The sequence below is a fragment of the Rhipicephalus sanguineus genome, unplaced genomic scaffold, assembly GCF_013339695.2.
Source record: "Rhipicephalus sanguineus isolate Rsan-2018 unplaced genomic scaffold, BIME_Rsan_1.4 Seq781, whole genome shotgun sequence".
NCBI classification, from domain to species: domain Eukaryota; kingdom Metazoa; phylum Arthropoda; class Arachnida; order Ixodida; family Ixodidae; genus Rhipicephalus; species Rhipicephalus sanguineus.
In genome coordinates, this window is record NW_023615976.1 from 14,476 (window position 1) to 35,400 (window position 20,925).

Here is a 20,925-nt window from a genome sequence, read left to right on the forward strand (position 1 = left end):
TTGGGTTGTCTCCTATCAAAAGCTTACAGTTCACATACCAGGCCACATGCACTACTGAACATTTAATCGAAGACGCTTATCATGATAGCGTTGTCAGTGATTAAATGGTACTGGTGCTTTTGCTGCCTGCCACCATCATGCCTCTGTGCATTTCTGGTGCTTATTCGTAAAGGCGTCGCCATGCTACACCATGACAGTAGCCCCTTCAGATTTTCGGTATTCTTCACCCATAACATATAGGCATTGCGGCAAAGCTGTCTTTCGTAATACGCTGTGGATGGAACGAATATACTCGCAAAAGCTCTGGTTCAAGCCTGTGAGAAGGTCGACATGGCAGCGGTGGCAGCTTCAATTAATGCCGTTTTAGACCTGTAATGTGAGCAGAAACTCTGGAAAATTGGACAAAAATTTCAGGGGTCCTTATACATCGACTCTATGGGGCTTGTGGGAGTGCTGTGATAGCGTCCAAATTTTCAAGACTGCAGCAATGATGTGTGTTTTCTCTCACCGCTCCCAGGTGGCACGTTGGTTTGTTATCCTCCATTTATTTATCCGTGGGCATCTCCGAGTTCCTGAACGGAGTTTCGCAACTGGTGCGATTGAAGAACTCTGCTACACAAGGGTGGATGACAGCCTTGCCCATTTTTTTATATGCATTACGTGTGAGGGAAAGATATGCAGTAGTGCAGTGCAACAGTGACTCACCGAATCCTGGTGGAGGTGGTGGTGGGTGGCCTTTGACCAAACTGCGGTGGTGGAGGTGGTGGCCGCATGCCAGGCGGAGGAGGAAATGGTGGAGGCATCCCAGGAGGACCTGCACAGCCACAGGTCAGAACCCACGATGCCGTCTCAAGTCAGCAAAGAAACGGCACTTTTGAATGTGACTACTACCACACAAGGTTTTCCTCATTTTTGTTATTTAGCAGCGCAATATATCAGAATATGAGGTGATTGTAACCCAAACCAAGGTTTCAATGTGTTAAAATGATATTGCTGTGTTCAATGTTACCAAAACAACTAAAGGCCACAAAGTACTTCAAACTTAGTGAACACACGCTTGTTCGTGCAGACATTATTTTCTGATTTTCACACGTCACGTCCCATTCAGTGAAACTTAGACTCAGTAAAGGAGTGACAAACGATACTATTGCATCTTTTCTGCAAGCTGCTACAAAATTTAAAATAACATGGATGATTTAATCTAATGGCATAAGAATTTCAAGTTGAAAGCACACAGACGAGTGAATGCACAAACAGGGATGCAAAAGCCGAAATAGGATTTGGAGCAATTTTTGGAGCAGCAAGATGTGGCTTTTGGAGCACAAAAATCCACATTTGGAGCAGGTTATGAAAAAAAAACTGAATTTTTTTAGCCTGAAATCTCAAAGTAGCAACTTTGAACTTTGATTCTAAGGCCGCGATCGCGATCGCTGGTGCGCGCGCTATCTCGGCAGCTATCAGCGGGCGACTCGTATATCCTGCTACGTGCTGCGCTGTCAATGCGAACACACTGTGGAGAAAGAGCATCTTTCCCTGGAGTGGCCGTATTCTCTTACACCAACGTTTTGTAGAGTTACGCGAGATCGGATACAAAAGAGTTTGCTGCCAGCCTCACTTCATATAACATTGCAATTTGTTGCTATCGCATTCATTGCCTCGTCCTTGCGATGAAGCTGACTTTTTTTTTTTCGCGAGGGGTTAGGGTTAGGGTCTGCGTCTGTATTGGATGACGATGCCCACACTGCAGATGACCAACGCGGCCTCCATTTCTTGCTCAAATTTGTGCAACTGAGAAAATTTTAAGCTGGTCGGGCATTTTGGTGCAGCGTGGTGCAATTTCAACCAATTTCACGGTTTTGGCTCAGCTTGGTGCTGCAAAAATAAGGAATTGTATCAAATTGGCGCAATTGGTGCAGCTGTTGCATCCCTGCACAAAAAATAATGTAATAACATCAGGAGGAGGAGGAATAAACTATTGAGAGCAGCAATTTGTTTGGCTGGGCCTAACAAATTGCTGGTCTCAATAAAAGTTTACATCAAAAAACATTACTGAACCAAGAACACAACAAGCCATGGGTTCCAAACCGTTGGCAGTAAATAAGGAAATAACAACCCTGACAATGTAGCAGCTCAAAGTATGTGCCCTTGTTAAACTATTTCTTTGCTCTACCAAATGTGCCATGGTGACTTCACCGTAGCCCTATGCACACTTTCTTGGGCATTTTAAAAATTGGTATTCCAAACTTAACACTAGGCATTTTAGCCATTGGCAAAACACTGCGGTAGTAAAATACAGTAGAACTCTGCTATCACATTTCCGAGTGTTTCATTTTCCCGACTGCCACATTGTTTCCAGCTGCTCATGGTATACAGCTCTCACAGGATCCAGTGCACTGGGAACCCAGCTATTGGAATTGAGGGACCATTCCTGTATGGTAATGTCCAAGGGTAAGACGGCTGAAATTGAATTGGGAGCAGTTTTTGGAGCAGAAGAACCTTGATTTGGAGCAGTTAGCAGCATTTAACACTTCGTCCTAAGAGCTTGAAAAAACAAATTTTTAGCAACTTGGGGGGACAAGTTCATATTTTAATTGGCACCAAACACTAAAACAGCATTTGGAGAAAGCTTTCTTTTTTAACTTTTTACATACCCCACAACCGATCTAGCCCATGTAACAAACATGAAATAATTGAAAGAAGGTTCTGGAAACTAGGTTCACTTCGAACATACGAGGAAAAAAAAAAAGAAAAAAAGAGAAAGCATCAGACTTATCAAAAATAGAAAAGAAATTGTGATTACACAAAAACTGTAGTTACATAGCAGGAGGCTTCTGCTTAAGATCAGTGATATGATTTAGCATATCGTTGCTTTGACTTTTTGTACGTCTGCTCACTTAGCTTTTCAGACTTCCCAAGAGCTTCCTGCAGGTCAGTGTTACTCTTTGTCAGGAGAACATCAAAATAAGTGCCTTTAGCTATCTACTCGGCTGGCATAGCATCAAGTGTACTGCACTCTTTTAAGAGATGACAACAAAAGCAAGCTTCATCACCGTTCGCTGCCACCTCATGCGGGACCACCTTAAATAGTGCGGTGCGGGTGCCAAGAAACATCGCCGCACGACTATCTCATCAAACGCGTGCGTACGGTACTGCAAGAGTAGCGCCGTTGTAAACGTGCTGTATGGTTTTATGGGGGGCCGACACAAACGCGCTTCTCATTAGTCCGCTGCCGCCTTCTCGTGCAAAACTGCTAGAGCAGGGGTTCTCAAACGCTCTAGCCTTGGGGAACCCAACGGCTTTTCCAGAGTGCCATGGAACCCCTAACTTATTCTTGAGCATGAAGACAATCGAAAAGGGGGGGGGGGGGGTTGATTAAAGGAACACAGCGGTAGATTAAAGGCAATAAAGTCATAAAATGGCATGAAGTGTTCCGGCGTTCCTGTCATTCGCTTACGACTATGGTGGAGCGGACTTCGGCACTTAGTTTTCAGCTGGCCTCAAGCGAAGGATGCGCGCGCACTCGTGGCAGCCAGCTGCACCGTCCCTTATTGATCTGTTTGCGCACGCCAGAAAGACATACGCGAGTTCTTTCGATGGCAACAAATGTTTTGTGCGTATATCATTGTTTGAAAACAGATTTTGCTAGTTTATTACGATATGAAATTTTGGGGGACATGAATATTTTTGCTCCCCCGTGAGATTCATATGACCGCGATTCTACTGTAGTAACGAGTACCAGTATGATCGCTGACGTGAAAAAACTTCACTGGCAATTATGCAGAGCTGTCTATGATGTAAGAATGGCAGACTGGGCGTGTTGGTTCAGCATATTTGATGTGTAAGGCGCGACGACGACAACAAACAAAACGGAGAGCACACACACCGTGTGTACTCTCCCTTTTGTCCGTTGTCGTCGTTGCGCCTTACACTTGAAATATGTCTATGATGTGCTGCAGCCCTAAGAAACAATCAACATTACATCACAAGTTGGTATGCTGCCCCGAGCTATATTTACGAGAATGTCTGATAATTTAAACACAATCCTGGGGTCTCTTCACGTTTGGATTACATTATTGAGAGCCTATTGTACTTTGATTTTTCATACTTCTGAATCCACAACCAATGCATGTTTGTACGGTTTTCCGAGTTCACCGTATCAAGGGTAAACTGCACCAGCTCGAGGCTCACCCATCTGCGAAGGTGGAGGAGGCGGCATCCGGTCTGGTGGTGGGGGTGCTCCTGGTGGAGGTGGCATCATGCCGAATGGCGGCTGGTGCATGGGTGGTGGGGGCGGAGGCATGCCCACTGCAAGGGAAGAAAAAGGCACGTTGAAGTACATATATCAACACTAAACCAAGCAGAACTGCTTCTTATAGCGGCAGTGCAACCAGTTTAGGACTCGAAGTAATTTTTGTAGCAGCAGAAGAGCTCTTTTGGGGCAGATTTGTGTTGGAAGAGGTTTAGAGTAGACCAAATGAGGCTTGCGATCACTTTGTGTAGCACAACATTAAGACTCCGACTTTCTAGTGCATGTTTTTGTTAGTGCGCAAACAGGAAATGCTTCTCTAATGTAAACAAGGAGACGAGGCAAAAAATCAAAGAGGAGCCACTAATCGGGCTCTTCACACAACAGGGTGTCGTTTGCGGGCTTTGCTGCAATCTAAAAGATGTTTATTGTATTGAACCATTAGTGACAAGGGCAAAAATGGCACATACAGCTTCTGCGAGAGACATGTGTCAAAATGTAATTTCAAACAGAAAAACAGACCTAAGAAAGCCAGCAGCCTACCCATTAAAAAAGAAAAAGGAATTGTTTCAAATGAGAAGCTTGAGTATGCAGTTACCTGTGTGTGCAGTAGATTCTGTTCTCTGCCAATCTTATTATGGTGAATGCCCCATCATACTGGATACTTTGATTATTAACCATTACGTGTGCAAATAATCGTGCATTACATGTGGAAGTAAGCGTACGCGCTGTTAATGAATTATGACTGCAACATGTGTCGCAACCCCACAATACATTTTCTCTATTGATGCACATTTGATGTACATTTGTATTGATGTACATTTGAGATAGACAGGGAGGGTGACGGCTACGACAAAAGATGCATCTAGGGCTTAAGTCAGCGGAAGATCCACACACCAGGAAGGGGGGCTGGGGGTATCGTCCCTTTTGTCTTATGGAGTCATTGTTATCACAAAACTTCCATTATAATATGCTGCCACAGTACGACTCTTGGGGAATAAGGTGTCTCTCGAACAGTCAAGCTGATGAAGGAGATGCACTGGAAAGGGGGTAGAAAGGTTTCAGCTTTTCTTTTTATCTGGTCTATAAATCTCACCTGGGGTGAAATAACGTGATAGTAATTTAGGATTTTCTTAGCTTGCATACATGCATTTACAAAAGCGATCCGAATGCTTTTCTTTAAAGAAGAAGACCCAGGAGGTTAACACTGACAGAACAGATGTGAAATAAAAGGAAATTATCAAGCCAGAGGATTAGGTGGTCTCATGAGGTCAGGAAATTTGTTGCAGTAGGTATCCAGAGGTGGAAGCAGGCTTCAGTCTTTTGGAGCAGCTCAGGGAGCAGGAATAATGCTGTTTTGGAGCAGCTTTGGAATGGTAAAAAGGGAGTTATGGAGTAGCTTTGAGGCATCAAAAGGTGTGCTTTGGAGCAATGCAAGTTAGTTTTGGAGCAGATTTCTAGGGTCAAACATCACTGTTAATCGAAATTTTTTATTTCTGGTAAACACAACAATTCCGATGATTTTTACTGATGAACAGACCAGACTAACCACAAATTAAATCATTAAAACATCACAGCTGACAGAACAATAACTTGGAGAAAACAAGAAACAAGCGGTGCTTTGGATCGCTACACTTGACTAGACCTCAGACGAATGAAAAAAAGACGTGTTTGGTTCATATTTGATGCAAAACAAACGAGCGCGACGAAATGGAGGACATAAAATGCGAGGCACACAGGACAGGCGCTCAACTTCCAACTGAGATTTATTGAAAAATTATGAAAATTTATAACGGCAACTGGCAAGGGCGATACCATTCGTGATGAATCCACCCGATAACAAAAATGTCAAGACCTCACCATAAACACCACATCATGGCCACGCACCTGCCTAGCACCCAAAGCGATGTCAATCTTCCAAGAATATCGCACCACCTGACTCTTGGAATAAGCACGCTCAGAATGACAGAAGCCCAAATTCACTACAGTCGAAACATTGATGACCCAAAAAGAAGCAAGCGCCACCAAGGCCAAACAAACTATCAACAGTGATGCTACCGAGGACTTCTGATTTGGAGCAATTTTTGGAGCAGAAAAATTTTCATTTTGGAGCACTTTGGAGCAGCGAAAATTTCCATCGTAAAGCAGTTTGGAGCAGGCAATTTGCGCATTGGGAGCTCTCTGGAGCAGCTAATTTCGCATCCTGGAGTACACTGGAGAATGAAGTCGCATTTATATTCAAGCACCTGAATAATTATTACGGGGTTCTTATAAAGAGCTAGAAATATTTAGATTCATTGCAAATGACGGAGAAAATCATCTCGGGCGCGCTCCATATTTCAATCGATAATGCAACAAATGAGGGTGTCATGCGGTTGAGTGTTTCGAAAGAACCTCTTCAGCGATTATTTTCGACGCTAGCAAATAACGATAAAATTGTACTTTATCAAATAACACTCTAAATAGATCCATGTGGTTATCAGCAGACGTGGTAGACAAATGCTGCAACGTACACAGTGCCTCAATGACAAAGAGTCAGACGGTCCCTTACGCATTCCCCCAAGATGACTCCAAGGCAAAAGCCAGCTCCTTTTTCCTCTCGATCGATTGTATTGCTGGACGAAGCATGACATCACTTAGCTAGCCTCAATATGTCAACCTCCCCACTCCCTTACCTCTTTCTGAGGCCTCTCTGTGCTGAAGCAAGAGCATTCTCGCAGTGCTTCCAGACTATCGTTTGCGCAAGTGCCGGATTGCCTGGAAGATGGAGATCTGCCTCAAGTCGAGCTTCCGTGAAAGTGCGTTCAACGGGGGACTACATGAATTGACAAACTTCGTTTTCCTTTACAGCAAAGCTGTATATGGCTAGGTCGTTCCGTCTGTACGCCGAAAATCTCCTAGTGGAGCAGTGTAAAAAAAAAAGCTTTCCGAAAGCTTTCTGCACCTCACGTGGTTTTGCACCGCCTCCATGATCAGCCCACGGATCACGGAGGCAGTGCAGAGCGACGATGTCATGTGATGGTATCCTCAAGTGGCGTCACGGTGTATGAAGTCATGATGACGTCACAAGTTTTGGCTATCTATGGCGTGATGACGTCATCATACGATGAAGATTTTTGCGTCACTCGTGTTGACGCCGCCAACCCTGATGGTCAATTTTCATGTTTGTTAAGGCATCTATGGATTTCACATTAATCTTGCACATTGAACATTAACAGACTTGCCGTTAACAACCTGGCCTTACATACCAAAATGGCCTCCACCATGTGCCATGCGCTAAACAGCTTCACTGGTCATCCACCTGGGAGTGGAATGGCTCCTCAATTTTATTCCTTTTTACAGCGAAAGCAATTATCTGGACACCCTCGCCGGGTTTTTACTGTCGCCGCTGCCGTCAATTTCCGTATAAAGTCCAATTTGATGACACCACCCGCGCATCGTGTGTTCTACACGCGAGTAAAAGCTCGCGAGTGTTGGCTACGAACTTTGGCACAGGAGTGGAATCACTGCACCAAAGGAAACAGCCTGCTGACGTAGAAAACAAACAAACCCACCAGCCAAGAAAATTGGGCTAGAAAATCTGTAAAGGTACTGAACGGAACACAAATGACATAGTACTAACCAAGAAGCCACGCAAGTAAAAAACAATAATCGAAAGACAGCACAAAAATTGGGGGACCCTTAAGCTTTACCTTTAAGAGTTGAACGCGATAGCGAAATCCGGCCCCTAGTGCACACTTCAACCACTAAGTGCATACTTATTAATGTGTGTTGTTACACACACGCACGCGCGATGTCTATAGTAATGGTACAGGTTTTCGATCTAAAGCACTTCCTGGTGCAAGAGTTGAGACATTTTCTCACAATGCCTCACAGATGGCAGCACATTATCTAGCGTTTGCTGTTTGCTTGATCAACGCCTCCTCTACAAAAGAGGCGTTGGCTTGATATGTTTTCCGCTAGATGGACATAGTTGTCCATTTTTAGAGCTGTTTGAAAGTTCGTGTGTGTTTTTAGCGGTGATGGCTGCACTATCCCGGCTTTTTTCGAAGCATAGCGTTGCGCAAAACATGTAGTTTTATGGCCTCGCCAATGCGCCTACAAATCGCCGAATGGGCTCATTTTCGTCGTGACACCTGCCGAACAAAATGCGTTAAGGAGACTCCTTTCACTACCTGGCATTTCTGTAGTGTTTTTTTCCGAAGCAGCTGCAAGACTGCAAGTAACATCGTGGTTTTGTGGTAGGACATCTGCTTGCCATGCAAACAGCCCGGGTTCAATCCTCAATGGGACCAAAGATTTTTATTGATTATTTTATTTGCATCTTTCTTGATTTTACTCATGGACGATTTTTCGCTCACAAGCGTCGGTAGCGACCCCGACACTGTCGCCGACGCCGGAATTTCTGCGACATGAGCTCTCTAACACTATCGAATTAAAAGACCAAAGCTTGACCGTGTGTCACGTATCTCGGAAGCGCTCGCAATTCAGATGGGATAGAGAGAGACGGAAGACGGCGGTGGCACGGCAACCAGACTTCATCACACAACACAGCAAAAAATTAATCACTCAAAATTCACACCAAAAAGAAACCTACCCACAAAATCTGCTAGAGCGAAACCAGAACTAACTACAATACAACTTAGGTTCGCCTCTTCAGCCCTTAGCCAGTCTTGCCACTATGGCTGCTCTGCGGCTACTCTCATGTGGTTGCGCTCTCATTGAATGTCTTATGGCCCTCGTATGTCTGAACATCGTATGTCCTATGTGCGAGTAAAAGCCTGCAAGCACGGGGACAAACATGGCTGAAGCAGAGAAATGAGCCGGCCATCTCCGTTACACGAAGAGTGGATGCAATAACATTGCCCCGCGTGTCTTTTGCCCATGCTTTCACCACGCGAAGGAGCATGAAGAGAGCCGAGGGAATGAAGGGGAGAAGGGGAGGAGGTGGCCGCAGCGCTCGAGCAGCAATGCAATTTTCGATCATAAGGGCACGGTCAAGCGCTGACGCGCATGCTCTCTCGGCAGACAACAAACGACCCGCTTACTTCGCGATAAGACGACAGGTAGCACGAAAACCGCTTTGCTCCCTGCAGCGGCCGTACTCCCTTACACCGGCGTTTTGTAGAGTTACGCGAGATCGGATTCAAAGAGTTAGCTGCTAGCCCTACTTTGTATAACATCACATTTTGTTGCTATCACATCCATTGCTTCGCCCTTATGGCAAAACTGATTTTTGCACCGTTATCAATGTCACGGAGAGCGTGCGAGGTGATGATAATAGGAGCTCGCTTGTGTGCGCTATGCGCGGATGACAGCGGCACATGAAGGCACCAAAGACCGCTTGAGAGCGGTGTCGGCGCAATAATACGCTTTGGAGCAGGATGGCGCAGCAGAAGTGGATTCGTGGAGGGTGGTGCAAGTGGCACAGCACTTCCAGCCCTGGCTATCACACTGGCAGTGGACTTTGGCTGCACCGAATTTTCACACTGCTGATAATGATGCAATACGTGGATAGTTGCACAGACATGACGACACCTGCTGCAGGGCACGGTTTAGTTCATTGGCAGCTGCCTCACTCCAACTGACAGCAATGGTCCCTACGGCACAGACCAACGAACCGGAATGGAAAGAGTGCACTCACTGGAAGGTGGCGGTGGTGGAGGCAGTCCACCGGGTGGGAAAGGTGGCATTGGTCGGAATGGTGGCGGCATCGGAGGCATGCCACCAGGCATGGGTGGTGGTGGCGGAAGGGTGGGCAATGGTGGCATTGGCAAACCTCCTGTAATGGCAACACGCACAGTCACACACTGATAGTATCAAGAAAATGTTGCTGCATTTACTCGCATAATGATCACACCCCCTTAAATTCTGTCTTTGGAATGTGCTTATATTTCTTCTACAAAATGACTGGATAGAACCTGGCCCAAATGGGCACTTCAGGGCACTGCAGTGGTGCATAGGATGCAAGCCCCATGCAAAAAGCTCCATCTTTTTTTAAAGCAGGCCAAGCTTGCATAAAAAAAAAAACACAGACAGCAAAAAGACCGACATACAAGCGCTACTTCCAACTAAAATTATTCCGCAGGAAAACCCCGCATATATACATTCTTCTGTATAATATATAGTACACTCTTTGTGTGTATGTGTGTATAGTCGAACCCGTTTATAACGAACTCGAAAGCGTCGCGAAAAGTGGTCGTTATATCAGTAGTTCGTTGTATATGGACTCGCCTTTAAAACGTGCGCTTAGCGGCCAAGCCGTTTTTTTTTCTTTGTGCACATTTATTAAAGTGCTAACAACCCCTTCAGTGACAAGCTAAGCCTTTTCGCGTCGTGAAGCGACGCCCGCTGCGTACTCACGAGTGAATTAAGCGCCTTTGCAATTAGCTGACACCGTTTCACCGAAGCGCGGTACCGCGACGTGGAGCTGATCATACCTGGCTAGTTGCGTGCAGCGCGTCGCCTACTCGGGGCGGAGTCACTGCCGGGCCGCTTGCTGTATGCCGTATGCGCGCATTTGTACGTTCTTCGTGCTTGCTTCACTCCGGACCGTGCACGGGTGCGGCGACTACTCTTCGTTCAACGCGGCGAAGACAAGCATTTTGCAAGCAACGCGCACTCGACGTCTCCGCGATGCTCTCGCGGCCCTGCACGACGATGCGCGGCGCACTTGAGTTGTCACCTAGTCAAACACGCAGTATTCTCGCTGTCAGTGCATCGACGTTTCTCGGTGCCCGCGCCGCTCAACAACAGCGAGCTACTTTCGTTTCTACAAAGCAGTGATGCTACCGAGGACTTCTGATTTGGAGCAATTTTTGGAGCAGCAAAATTTCCGTTTTGGAGCACTTGGAGCAGCAAAATTTCATCTTGGAGCACTTTGGAGCAGATAATTTTGCATGTAGGAGCACACTGGAGCAGCGAATTTTACATCCTGGCCTGAGTGCACTACAGAAGCATATTGCAATAACATTCAAGCACCGGAAATTACTATGGGGCTCTTATGAAGGCTAGAAATATTTCGATTCATTGCAAATCTCATGGAAAAAATCATCTCAGGAGTACTCCATGTTTCACTCGCTAATGAAAAATAAAGGCTCATGCAGTTGAGTGTTCTGGATTAACCTCTTCGGCGATTATTTTCGACACTAGCAAATAAACAGAATACCAGATAAATAAAATTGCACTTTATGAAATAACTCTAAATGCATCTATGTGGTTATCAGCACACATTGTAGACAAACACCGTGATGTACAGCAGTGCCTCAATGCCAAAGAGCCAAACTATCCCTAATGCATTCCCCTAAGAAAACTCCAAGGCGAAAGCCTGATTATTTTTCTTCTCGATCGAGGGTTGATCCTCCCCCTCCTCCTCTGCATGCTCTCTGCACCTCACCTGGTTTTGCGCTAGCTCCATGATCGGCGCACCGATTACGGAAGCATTGTAAAGCGACGATGTCATGTGATGGCGTCATCACGTGACATCACGATATATGACGCCATGATGACGTCACAAGTTTTGACGATCTACGACGTGATGATGACGGCATCACATGATGATTATTTTTTGCATCACTCGATTCACGCCGCCGACGGTCAATTTTCGTGTTTGATAAAGCATCTGAGGCTTTCGCATTTATATTGCGTATTGAACGTTAACAACCTGGCCTTACATACCAAACTGTCCTCCACCATGTCACCTCCTTGCCATGCGCGAAACAGCTTCGCTTATCATCCACTTCACAGAGTGAAATGGCTCCTCAACTTTTTTAAAATGTTTATTGTGATAATGATATGGACACTCGCCGCGGATTTTTGCCGTCGCTATTGCCGTAATTTTCTGTATAAAGACCAAATTAATAACAATCACCACGCGCATTCTAGCCGCGGTAAAAGCTCGCGAGCGCTGGCGACGAACGCGGCTGAAGCGGAGATTAAACTAGCCGGCCGTCTGTCTCCGTCGCACGGACAGCGCATGAGATAACATCTTCCCGTGTGCGGGCCTGCCGTCGATTGCTCATCAGAGAGGAAACGCCCCGCCCGTCTTTCGTAACGAGCATGAAAGGACGCCAGGGGAGCGGAGGGGGGAGGGACCGCATCGTTCGAAGGGCGCAGTCGCTTGCGCGCGCGCTATCTCGAGGCATGTGAGACGGCTCGTAACTTGCTGTGCTCTCAACGCTTACTTCGTGTTTAGAGAACTCAGAGCAAGAAAATGCTTCGGTTCCTGGAGCGGCCATATTCTCTTAAACCAGTGTTTTGTTGAGTTACGCGAGATCGATCCAAAATAGTTAGCTGCTAGCCTTACTTCGTTTAACAATACAATTTGTTGGTATCGCATTCATTGCTTCGCCCTTAAGCGAAACTGAGTTTTTTTAACCGTCAGCTATTCACCCTCGAAAGCGAGGGGCGGACGTGTAACATGGGTAGCCGCTTCAGTGTGGGCCGTCAGCGACGGGCCCGCTACTGACAGCTGCGTATTTGCGGCTGCTCCGACCAGGAGATATGCTTTTATTAATGAGACGACATTTTTAAAAGCAAGCATAAAATTCGAATTGGAACCCTAGCACGTGAGCTCGAAAGGGCAGGGCCTTTTAGCTGGTATTACCGCAGAGTGATTACAAACTCGGACGTGCTGGTATAAGCAATTACGAAAAGCTCTTCTGGATGAAGATCCATGGATGAAGTATATCTGAGGAAAAGTGAACGCGTTTCCACCGTTCGCGTGCTCTTCCATAACGCGAAGCAAGGAAAATTCGATATTGTCCCATATATCTACTGCTAGCAATCCCAGATTTCATTCCGCGATGTCCGGAAACAGAATTGACAGACATTTTAGCAGCACACATGTAGTTATAACTGAAATTGCTTTCCTTACGTGCCGTACGACGCTTGAAACGAGCTATCAGCAGCGTTTCTAGAACAGACGACGTCCGCCGATGAATCGCCGTCGCACTTTCTCGCTACCGATAGGCCTAGACGTCACGAGCTTGTGCGGAGAGCGCGTTTTGCTGTCGAGCCGACTTGCAGAACAGAAGCTGCGTCGGCACCGTGCATGGCATCGTGGCTTACTCAGGACGCACGCTACTTATTCAGCGGAATAATTCTTGGTCCATGGTTGCGACTTTGGCAGCCCAAGATCAACTGCACATGTTCTGACGCGCCGGCCGTGCAATTGCCGGTGATAGACGCCCCAAACCCGAGACTTTGGCGCAGTTTGGCGCAATTTTCGTCGAATTATCAGGATGGCGCAGTAAATACAATTTGGGCACTTTGGCGCAGTTGGCGCAGGAGTGGAATCACTGACAAAGCGCGCACTTTAAAGCGGTCTCGCGCGACGCGGCGGCGGCGAACTTGCGAACGGCAGGCAGCATGGCGCGCTCGTACCGCCGTCAATCCGCAGTGTACGGCGTACGCCACACGCGCAGCCGAGCAGATATCTACAGATGACTGTGATAAGGTTGTCGGCTATAAGGCATAATGGCACGTCATCGACGGCCGCCCCTCGCCTCGCTCGTTTCTGATGCTTATCCGCGAAGGCATCGCCGCAATCGCGCGGAACTCGTATCACCGATCGACCGGTCTCTGCCGTTACCGAAAAGACGGACAACTTTTCGCGGCACATTGTGGCGTCGACGAGTTTAGGGACACAGTGAACCTTTATGCGATGGAAAGTTATCGCGGTTATTACTTCTTGCATTTATGCCTTCTTGCATTCCAAGGCATTGTTTGGTTCATCGCAGGCGGTCGTAGCTGCAGAACGGCGTCAGGAAAGGTTACCGTGCGAAAGCTGACCGCAAGGCTTCATGGTGCCTATTTTTTTTTCCCCCTCACTGCCATTTACCACTGAAGAAACGCCTGGAAAGTGAGCGACCTCGCTCGCAGCGTCCGAAATCTGCGTGCGGTGCTCACCGATCTGGGTATCTTAGTCGCGAGTAAACTGGAGCGGGGCACGCGCGAGCGCGCGCCCCTGTCACGCTTTAGAAGGCATGTTTTAACTTTTTTTTCGCTTCGTATGCGCCATATTTTTACCGCGACCGTGTGCAAAGTGTTTGTTGTAAAAGTAGAAGGCTTGAAAAATGTTCGCTATATCTGGACGCAGCTTCAATGGTTAGCATAGGAAAATCGTAAGTGCACCCAGATATGGTCGTTATAACCGTAGATCGTTATATGTGGGATCGTTTATAAGGGGTTCGACTGTATTCGGGTTTGACCTGCAAGGACAGTTAGCAAAGCCTGACGCAGACTGCGCCGCATGTTTGAGAAACTTCGCGATTGTAGTAGATAATTTTGTTAAGATTGCGGCAGGATGCAAATAGTCAAGATTATTGCAGAGCTTGCGCGACCACCAGTGATAAGACTCGAATGTTCGATGCCACCGTACAAATGCCGGCACGCCTAGCCACAGATAAGTCTATCGACGGGCGACGCCCTGTTCGCCGCTATCAGTGTACAGTATGTATTGCTGTAGTTTGAATTTACGTTTCTCGGCCACAAGTTCGGCCAAATAAAGAGTTTCACCTTGGACAACCGACTGCTGTCTTCATGGACGTCACGACCCCGTGACAAATGTATAGTATAATATATACACACACACACTTTTTTCTTATCCTATACTCACCACTATCAGGCACATTTGTAAAGCTATCATAGAAAATGTGCATTATTACAATGAAGTCATTAATGCATCAGGGTAATTACAGCACACATGTTTGTATAGTATGCTAGATCGACTTGCCTTAGAAAGGTTACACTAAAGACGCTCAAGACTAATACTATGCCAACCTGGATATTAGAAGTGTAAGATGCAATGTAGCACTTCTCAGAAAACAAAAGCCCCGTAGGATAAATACAGTGAAACCTCGATATAACGAATATAGCAAATTATCGGTTATAAGGCAGTAAAGTAGAATAGCCTTGCATAGATACATTACGAATACACGTTTATAATGATTCTCTTATAATGAAGTTATTTTCATGTCAAATGGACTTCTTTGTAATTAGGTTAGACTGTACACAAAAACAAAATGCAGCAGTCATACCATCCTGAAGGTTTCAATAGCATCCCATGATGTAATGAATCTGCAGCAATTGCACAAAAACTGATGAAATGTTCTTGGTACAAAGGTTATCCCCACAATCCAAGAAACCAAAAATTCAATGCAGAAAAGTTCGATAACTTCTCTGTGCACATATTATTCAGATACGTTAAAGTTCATTTCAATCTGTTGTCAACATGACACAGTACTGGCATGAATGTCAAAGGAACTGCCGCCTCCATTTCTCCAGGCAGTAACCTGTCAGCATGTTTGGGAATAGAAGAGCGAAACCTTGTCGATGTAGCACATCGATGACACCGAGGTTAGACAGGAAAGACGCCAACTTGCAACTGAATTGGATAGGCATGAAGTTATCCCATTGACAATGAGCGCGCATGCGCAGGAACCAGTGTGCCTCTCGAGCAAACGTGCTGACCAAAAGCAAAAAATTAAAACAAAATGGATAAGATTCGATCTTATCCATTGCTTAGAGTGTAATGATGCAAGGTGTGAACATAAAAACAACAGGATGGATTTAGAGTGGGTAACAAGGTGAAATAGCACCCAAAGCCGTCCTTACCTGGTGGGTTAATGGACTTGGGTGCTGTTGGGGGACTTGGGGTCTGACCTTGGTTTTGTCAATGTGCTACATCGACACGTTTTCACTCTTCTATTCCAGAACGTGTTTCACCAACTAGCCTGACAGTTCATGTTTCTACAACCCGTCAGTAATTTCTGTCAAGTGAATGCAAATTGAGTTACGAAAGCCAATATAACCATTTACTGTGGTTTAGTGTTCTATAGGGACACAACAGAAAAATTTTTTTCTCTTATTAGTAAGTTTCACAATGCCAAAAGGAGCACTCTGCCAGCGAGAAGGCGCACAAAAAGAAAATGCAGTTAGTGCTGCCTTGACATTCCCGCACCGACTTGGTGTGATGTTTAGATTTTGACTGTCAAAGCCTACATAATCCATTATTGGTGAAAACTAAAATGAATCACATCGAGTTCGAGAAAAGTCAGGGACATAACAAGGCTAGTTGCAGAAAATTTCAATGAGACAAGTGCTCAAAATCAAAGACTGAAATCCATGTCACATGGACGTTCAGGTACTAAAGTTCTAGCATAAAGTTTTAAAAATGAGACCTGACAATTATTTTCCCACTCCAATAAGGAACCTACGACAGCAAGGCAACAATAGTTCACAAGAAATAACTGTTTTGCTTGTGTCTGTTTTAGTCCCCTCTGTGCAGGTGTATGATCAACGTACCGGGTGGAGGTCCTGGTGGCATTGCTCCCAGGGCCACGGGAGGAGGGAGCGAGACCAACCACAGGTGGTGGCGGGGAAGCCCACCCACAGGGGCGCATCGGAACAGCTGATGGGGTCGTCCGAGTGGGCCAGAGGGTTCTGTGCAGCCAGCAGACGCTCTGCACACACACACACACTCGCACGTTAGGACAGTGTTACGACACAACTAAAAAGCGCGTCTGCCGAGCGCAATGTCATGAAAATTTGGTAGGCACTGCCATTCAATTCACATAAAGCTCTACTAACGGTAACAACAAACACCTTTGGTTTAGGCCACTTGGTTCACACATATTTCTTGGCACTGTCAATTCCTCAATAACGAAATCGCCGGGGAAGCGCTTTTTTGTTTGTCTCGTGAGAATTTCATTGTCTCGAAAATAGGAAAATACTCGCACCGATTACTTCGCATGACAAAACTTATTTAAAGAAGTCGCTGATCTTGCTCTGTTTCACGTTGCTTTGAAGAAGCTTGACGGCTCGAGCCTTGCAGTTAAATAAGCTTTGCATAGCTTCATCGTCGTCGTGGGCGCCAAGGAAAGTGCAAATGATGTCAAAAGTACATATCAAGAACTTCGTGCTAACTTACTTGCCTTTCTTGCATTTTGTTGCTTTCCCCACCCTCGTCGTGACTCTCATATTCTTAGCGCACACTTTTGGTGATAGCGTCGCGCTGAACTCTTCATGCACAACTGATCGGCATGGTGGTTGGCGTGCACACAGGGACACGCGCGGCAGCAAGCAGTTAGGTAGTTTACTTATTTATTTACTTACAAGTACCTTACAGGCCTCGCAGAGGCCTGTAAGGGTGGGGTGGGGGTTCGATACAAAGTAAAAACAAATTGGGTTAACATCAATGCCAATAACAATGCAGAACAACATCAACAACAGCAGCAAAAATATGTCCAAGTACAAAACTAGTCATATGTATGCCAAATGAGTAGGCAAGTTTGAAACACACAAAAGAAATGCAACAGCGTGTTCGACAGATCGAATGAAGCGCAGTGAAACAGACTACGCAGTTTGCCGGTACTTGTTGGGATAATGAACAAAACTTAATGCAACAGCATCACTTTGATGATGAAATAAAAGAAAAAGGGGACGCATGAATCATGGGAGCAAATGGACTGGCTGAGGATTATCAGTCTACAAAATGTCTGTCGGCATGACTTCACATTCGTGGATGCCGTCACTTAAAACGTCATGTGCCGACGTAGTTGCCAGTTGCCTACAGAGGCGTTAGCGAAAAACTGTTTTCAGCGAAAAAAAGAAGATTCATCACTATCATCATGATCATCCAACCAAATGTAAACAGCAATGGTCGCACCAATGCTTGTTGGTGGAAACGTATGTGCCCGAATTGTCGAATGAGCGGTGCTGAAATTTTCTAACTTCGGGGTTCCCAACTAGCTCATGGGTTGAAAAAATTTTGTGGATCACTGCTTGAAATTTTCACTATTGCGGGAGTGCTTTTTAAAATCTGTTTCGCTGTCGAGACGGGGAAAATGCATTGAACAACTCAATGGTCGTTCGCCGGGGACACCGCATTTCTTCGTTGCCGCAAGAATATCATTCTTGAGGGCTTTTGTTATTGAGGGGTTTAACCGCACCTGTTCTTTTTAGTCACAAAGCTTACTAGTCAGAGTATCTGATTGTGAAATGATAATGCGGAAAACACCGTTCAAACATATTTGATCAGAACTTCTCGATCTGCCGTGCTTATGAAGTCATCCATGCAACATATGGTGCAAACAATGGCAGGTGAGAGTGATAGTGACTGTGTGCTACCAAACAAGTGAGACCCTATTTGTTAAAAAGTCATGTTGTCATCGTGAAGCCCGTGTTGCTGTGGTTTGTGTTCACACGCTAAGATTTGCCCTGCACGTGTGCAGCAAACCCACATGCGTGCCCCACGCATGCACACCATGCGCATGTGCCGTGGCTTCACATCAGTTTTCACTTCCACTATCCACCACGAAGGCGGCGCTGCTTCTCAGCGTCGACTCCTTTTACCTCGTAATAAGCACAGAATAAAGCGAGGGCCTGATAATATGCAGAATGTATTTTTAAGCATGAATTATGGTGCATCTAAAGAGCAGCAGAATATGTACAGCAATCCGAACTTCTCCTTTGCACAATGCCAGTTTGTCTGCAAGGCCGCACAGCGTACTAATTTTTGCAGCTTTCAAATGTAAATTAAAAATTCTATTCAAATCACAGAAAGAATTCCCAGTTTTGTCACTATATAATTCGCAGTCTTCCACCTGGATCTATGTCACGTATCTCGGAGCACTTGCAGTGTGGAATGGAGTTGGCCGAGAGAGAGTCGGGAGACCGTGGCGGCAAGGCAAAGAGACTTTATCTCGCACACTACGGCAAACGAAATTAACACACTCAACATTTACAAAAGTAAGTAACACATGAGAAAGTACTGAGCTGTATGAAATAAAAAATTCAAGCTATGCTCAGCTCTCCTAGCCTGAAAGTCTGGCCACTACAACGCCTCAGTCTGTCGCTATCCCAATCAAACATTCTTACTGTTCGTGGTGTTTGCCGACTCGGTTCTGTGCCAAAGTCGACGCCCTGTCCCGTCGCCGAAGCTCCTGTCGACGTTGATACGTTTTTTTTGCTTTTACGTCCGTGTGTTCTTCAAATAAATCTTTTCAGTTGCGAATCGGCACTTGTCCGTGTCCCTTCTGTTCTTTTCCATCTTGTCATTCCTCGCGCTGTACCCAAACATGCGGCATATATACACTGCGAAAACGTGGTCCTCCAACCACTGCCGGCCCTCAGTCTGTGCCATCCATGTCTTTCGTCAGGTTCCCTATCTGTTGGACAGATCCAAGTGCCCAAGTGCGCGCCAAGGAATAGCACAAACAAAAGAAGTGCTACATCCCGTACCAGCCAGGCATATGTTTAAATTTACACCTGTCAGTTCTGTCATCTATTAGTGTTTATTTTTTTCTATTATGTATTGTGGACAAAGGCCTCCGTGCTGCTCCAACGAAGGCACGTGTACTCGACTGTCCTACAGCAGCCGTGGTTTTTGCGTGCTACTACTGTGTGAATATACAAATGTGGTTGTCACTTGACCACACCCTTAGCATCATCGTAAAGGAGAGATTGAAGCTCAAGGTAGCCCCAATTTCTCATTTCTCAAACAAAAAATAAAACCCTCCTGAGTTCCATTTTCTTTGCACTTCGTTTTCTCACCTTTCATTTTTTATGCAGTTACTACACTCAGTCACCCCTGTGCCATTTCACAACAAATAAAGACATAACCATTCTGTTTTCTTGCATTTAGATCCTGAAACATTGGTAAGTGCTGTAATGCTGTCCTTACATGCCTGCACATTATACAGATTTTCATAATTGGCTTTTTGTAAAAGTTGTTATTAAGACAACATGTACAGGCAATTTTAAAAATTTTTTGGTGTGTTTATATGAACATTAAAAAAATAAATCAATAGCTTTACGGCACAGAATGGGCCCTTGTGAATATCCTTATGCAATAATCAGGATGAACTTATGTCTGATTAATTAATTAATTTTGGGATGACAATGAGTCTATCAAGGGTTGCTACTCAAGAACTACAACAAATAGCTCATAACTTATTTCAGTTATGATATCAGCATAACAAATCACATCTGCATGCCAAATTTCATCCCTTTTACCCATAAAAAAAAATAGTTTTGATTGCCATGTCCTCCCTTAAAGGGGCCCTCACCAAGTCTGGCCATTTTGAGCTGACAAGCGTAATGCACACCCTGGACGCTCACGATCACGCCTGCCAAAACTTGCAATGTTATGTGCCGGGGTATTGCAAAGTGCTCTCAGCGCTTTGTGACACACAGTTTGGGCTTTATGAAAAAATTAATTACAGTTCTAGCTGTTCTAGATCATGGGTATCACTCTGACAAGCTAAATAAGTGACCCAAAAACATTTCACATTCAGCTCGTACTCATTGCACAGATCTAAACTGCAGATGGAATACTGATTTTATAAGACATATGTTAGGCTTTACATGCGAAAAAAATAGCTGTAGGTCTGAATAATGTAATAAAAAAAAACTTTTTTCTTTGATGATCTTTTGGTGTGCACAAGCCACGTTTCCTCTTAAAGGGCGAGTAAACACGCTCCAACTTTTTTTTAAAACTTCCCAAACAAGTTAGCTCATTCATACAGGAGGCTGTGGTGCCCACATCTTGCGAATATTCCACCACTGCACGTCACGCAGACGCTCCATTTCGAAAAACAACTTCAGCGTCAGTCTAGTCTTCTTTCCTCGCTAAGTGACGTAGCTCATCAATTGGTTCACTACATACGAAACTGTGC

General features: G+C 45.4%; 1 protein-coding gene across 1 annotated transcript; it reads right to left on the reverse strand.

Moving 5' to 3' along the window:
- Positions 1-308: 308 nt before the first annotated feature.
- On the reverse strand, positions 309-16,592 carry LOC119378322 (splicing factor 3B subunit 4). The gene is made up of 5 exons (XM_037647496.2): positions 16,553-16,592; positions 9,891-10,028; positions 4,189-4,305; positions 706-814; positions 309-369 (listed from the first exon to the last, which is right to left on the reverse strand). The coding sequence occupies exons 1-5, from the start codon at positions 16,572-16,574 to the stop codon at positions 309-311; spliced, it is 447 nt and encodes a 148-aa protein (XP_037503424.1). The 5' UTR covers positions 16,575-16,592.
- Between the last annotated feature and the right edge of the window lie 4,333 nt (positions 16,593-20,925).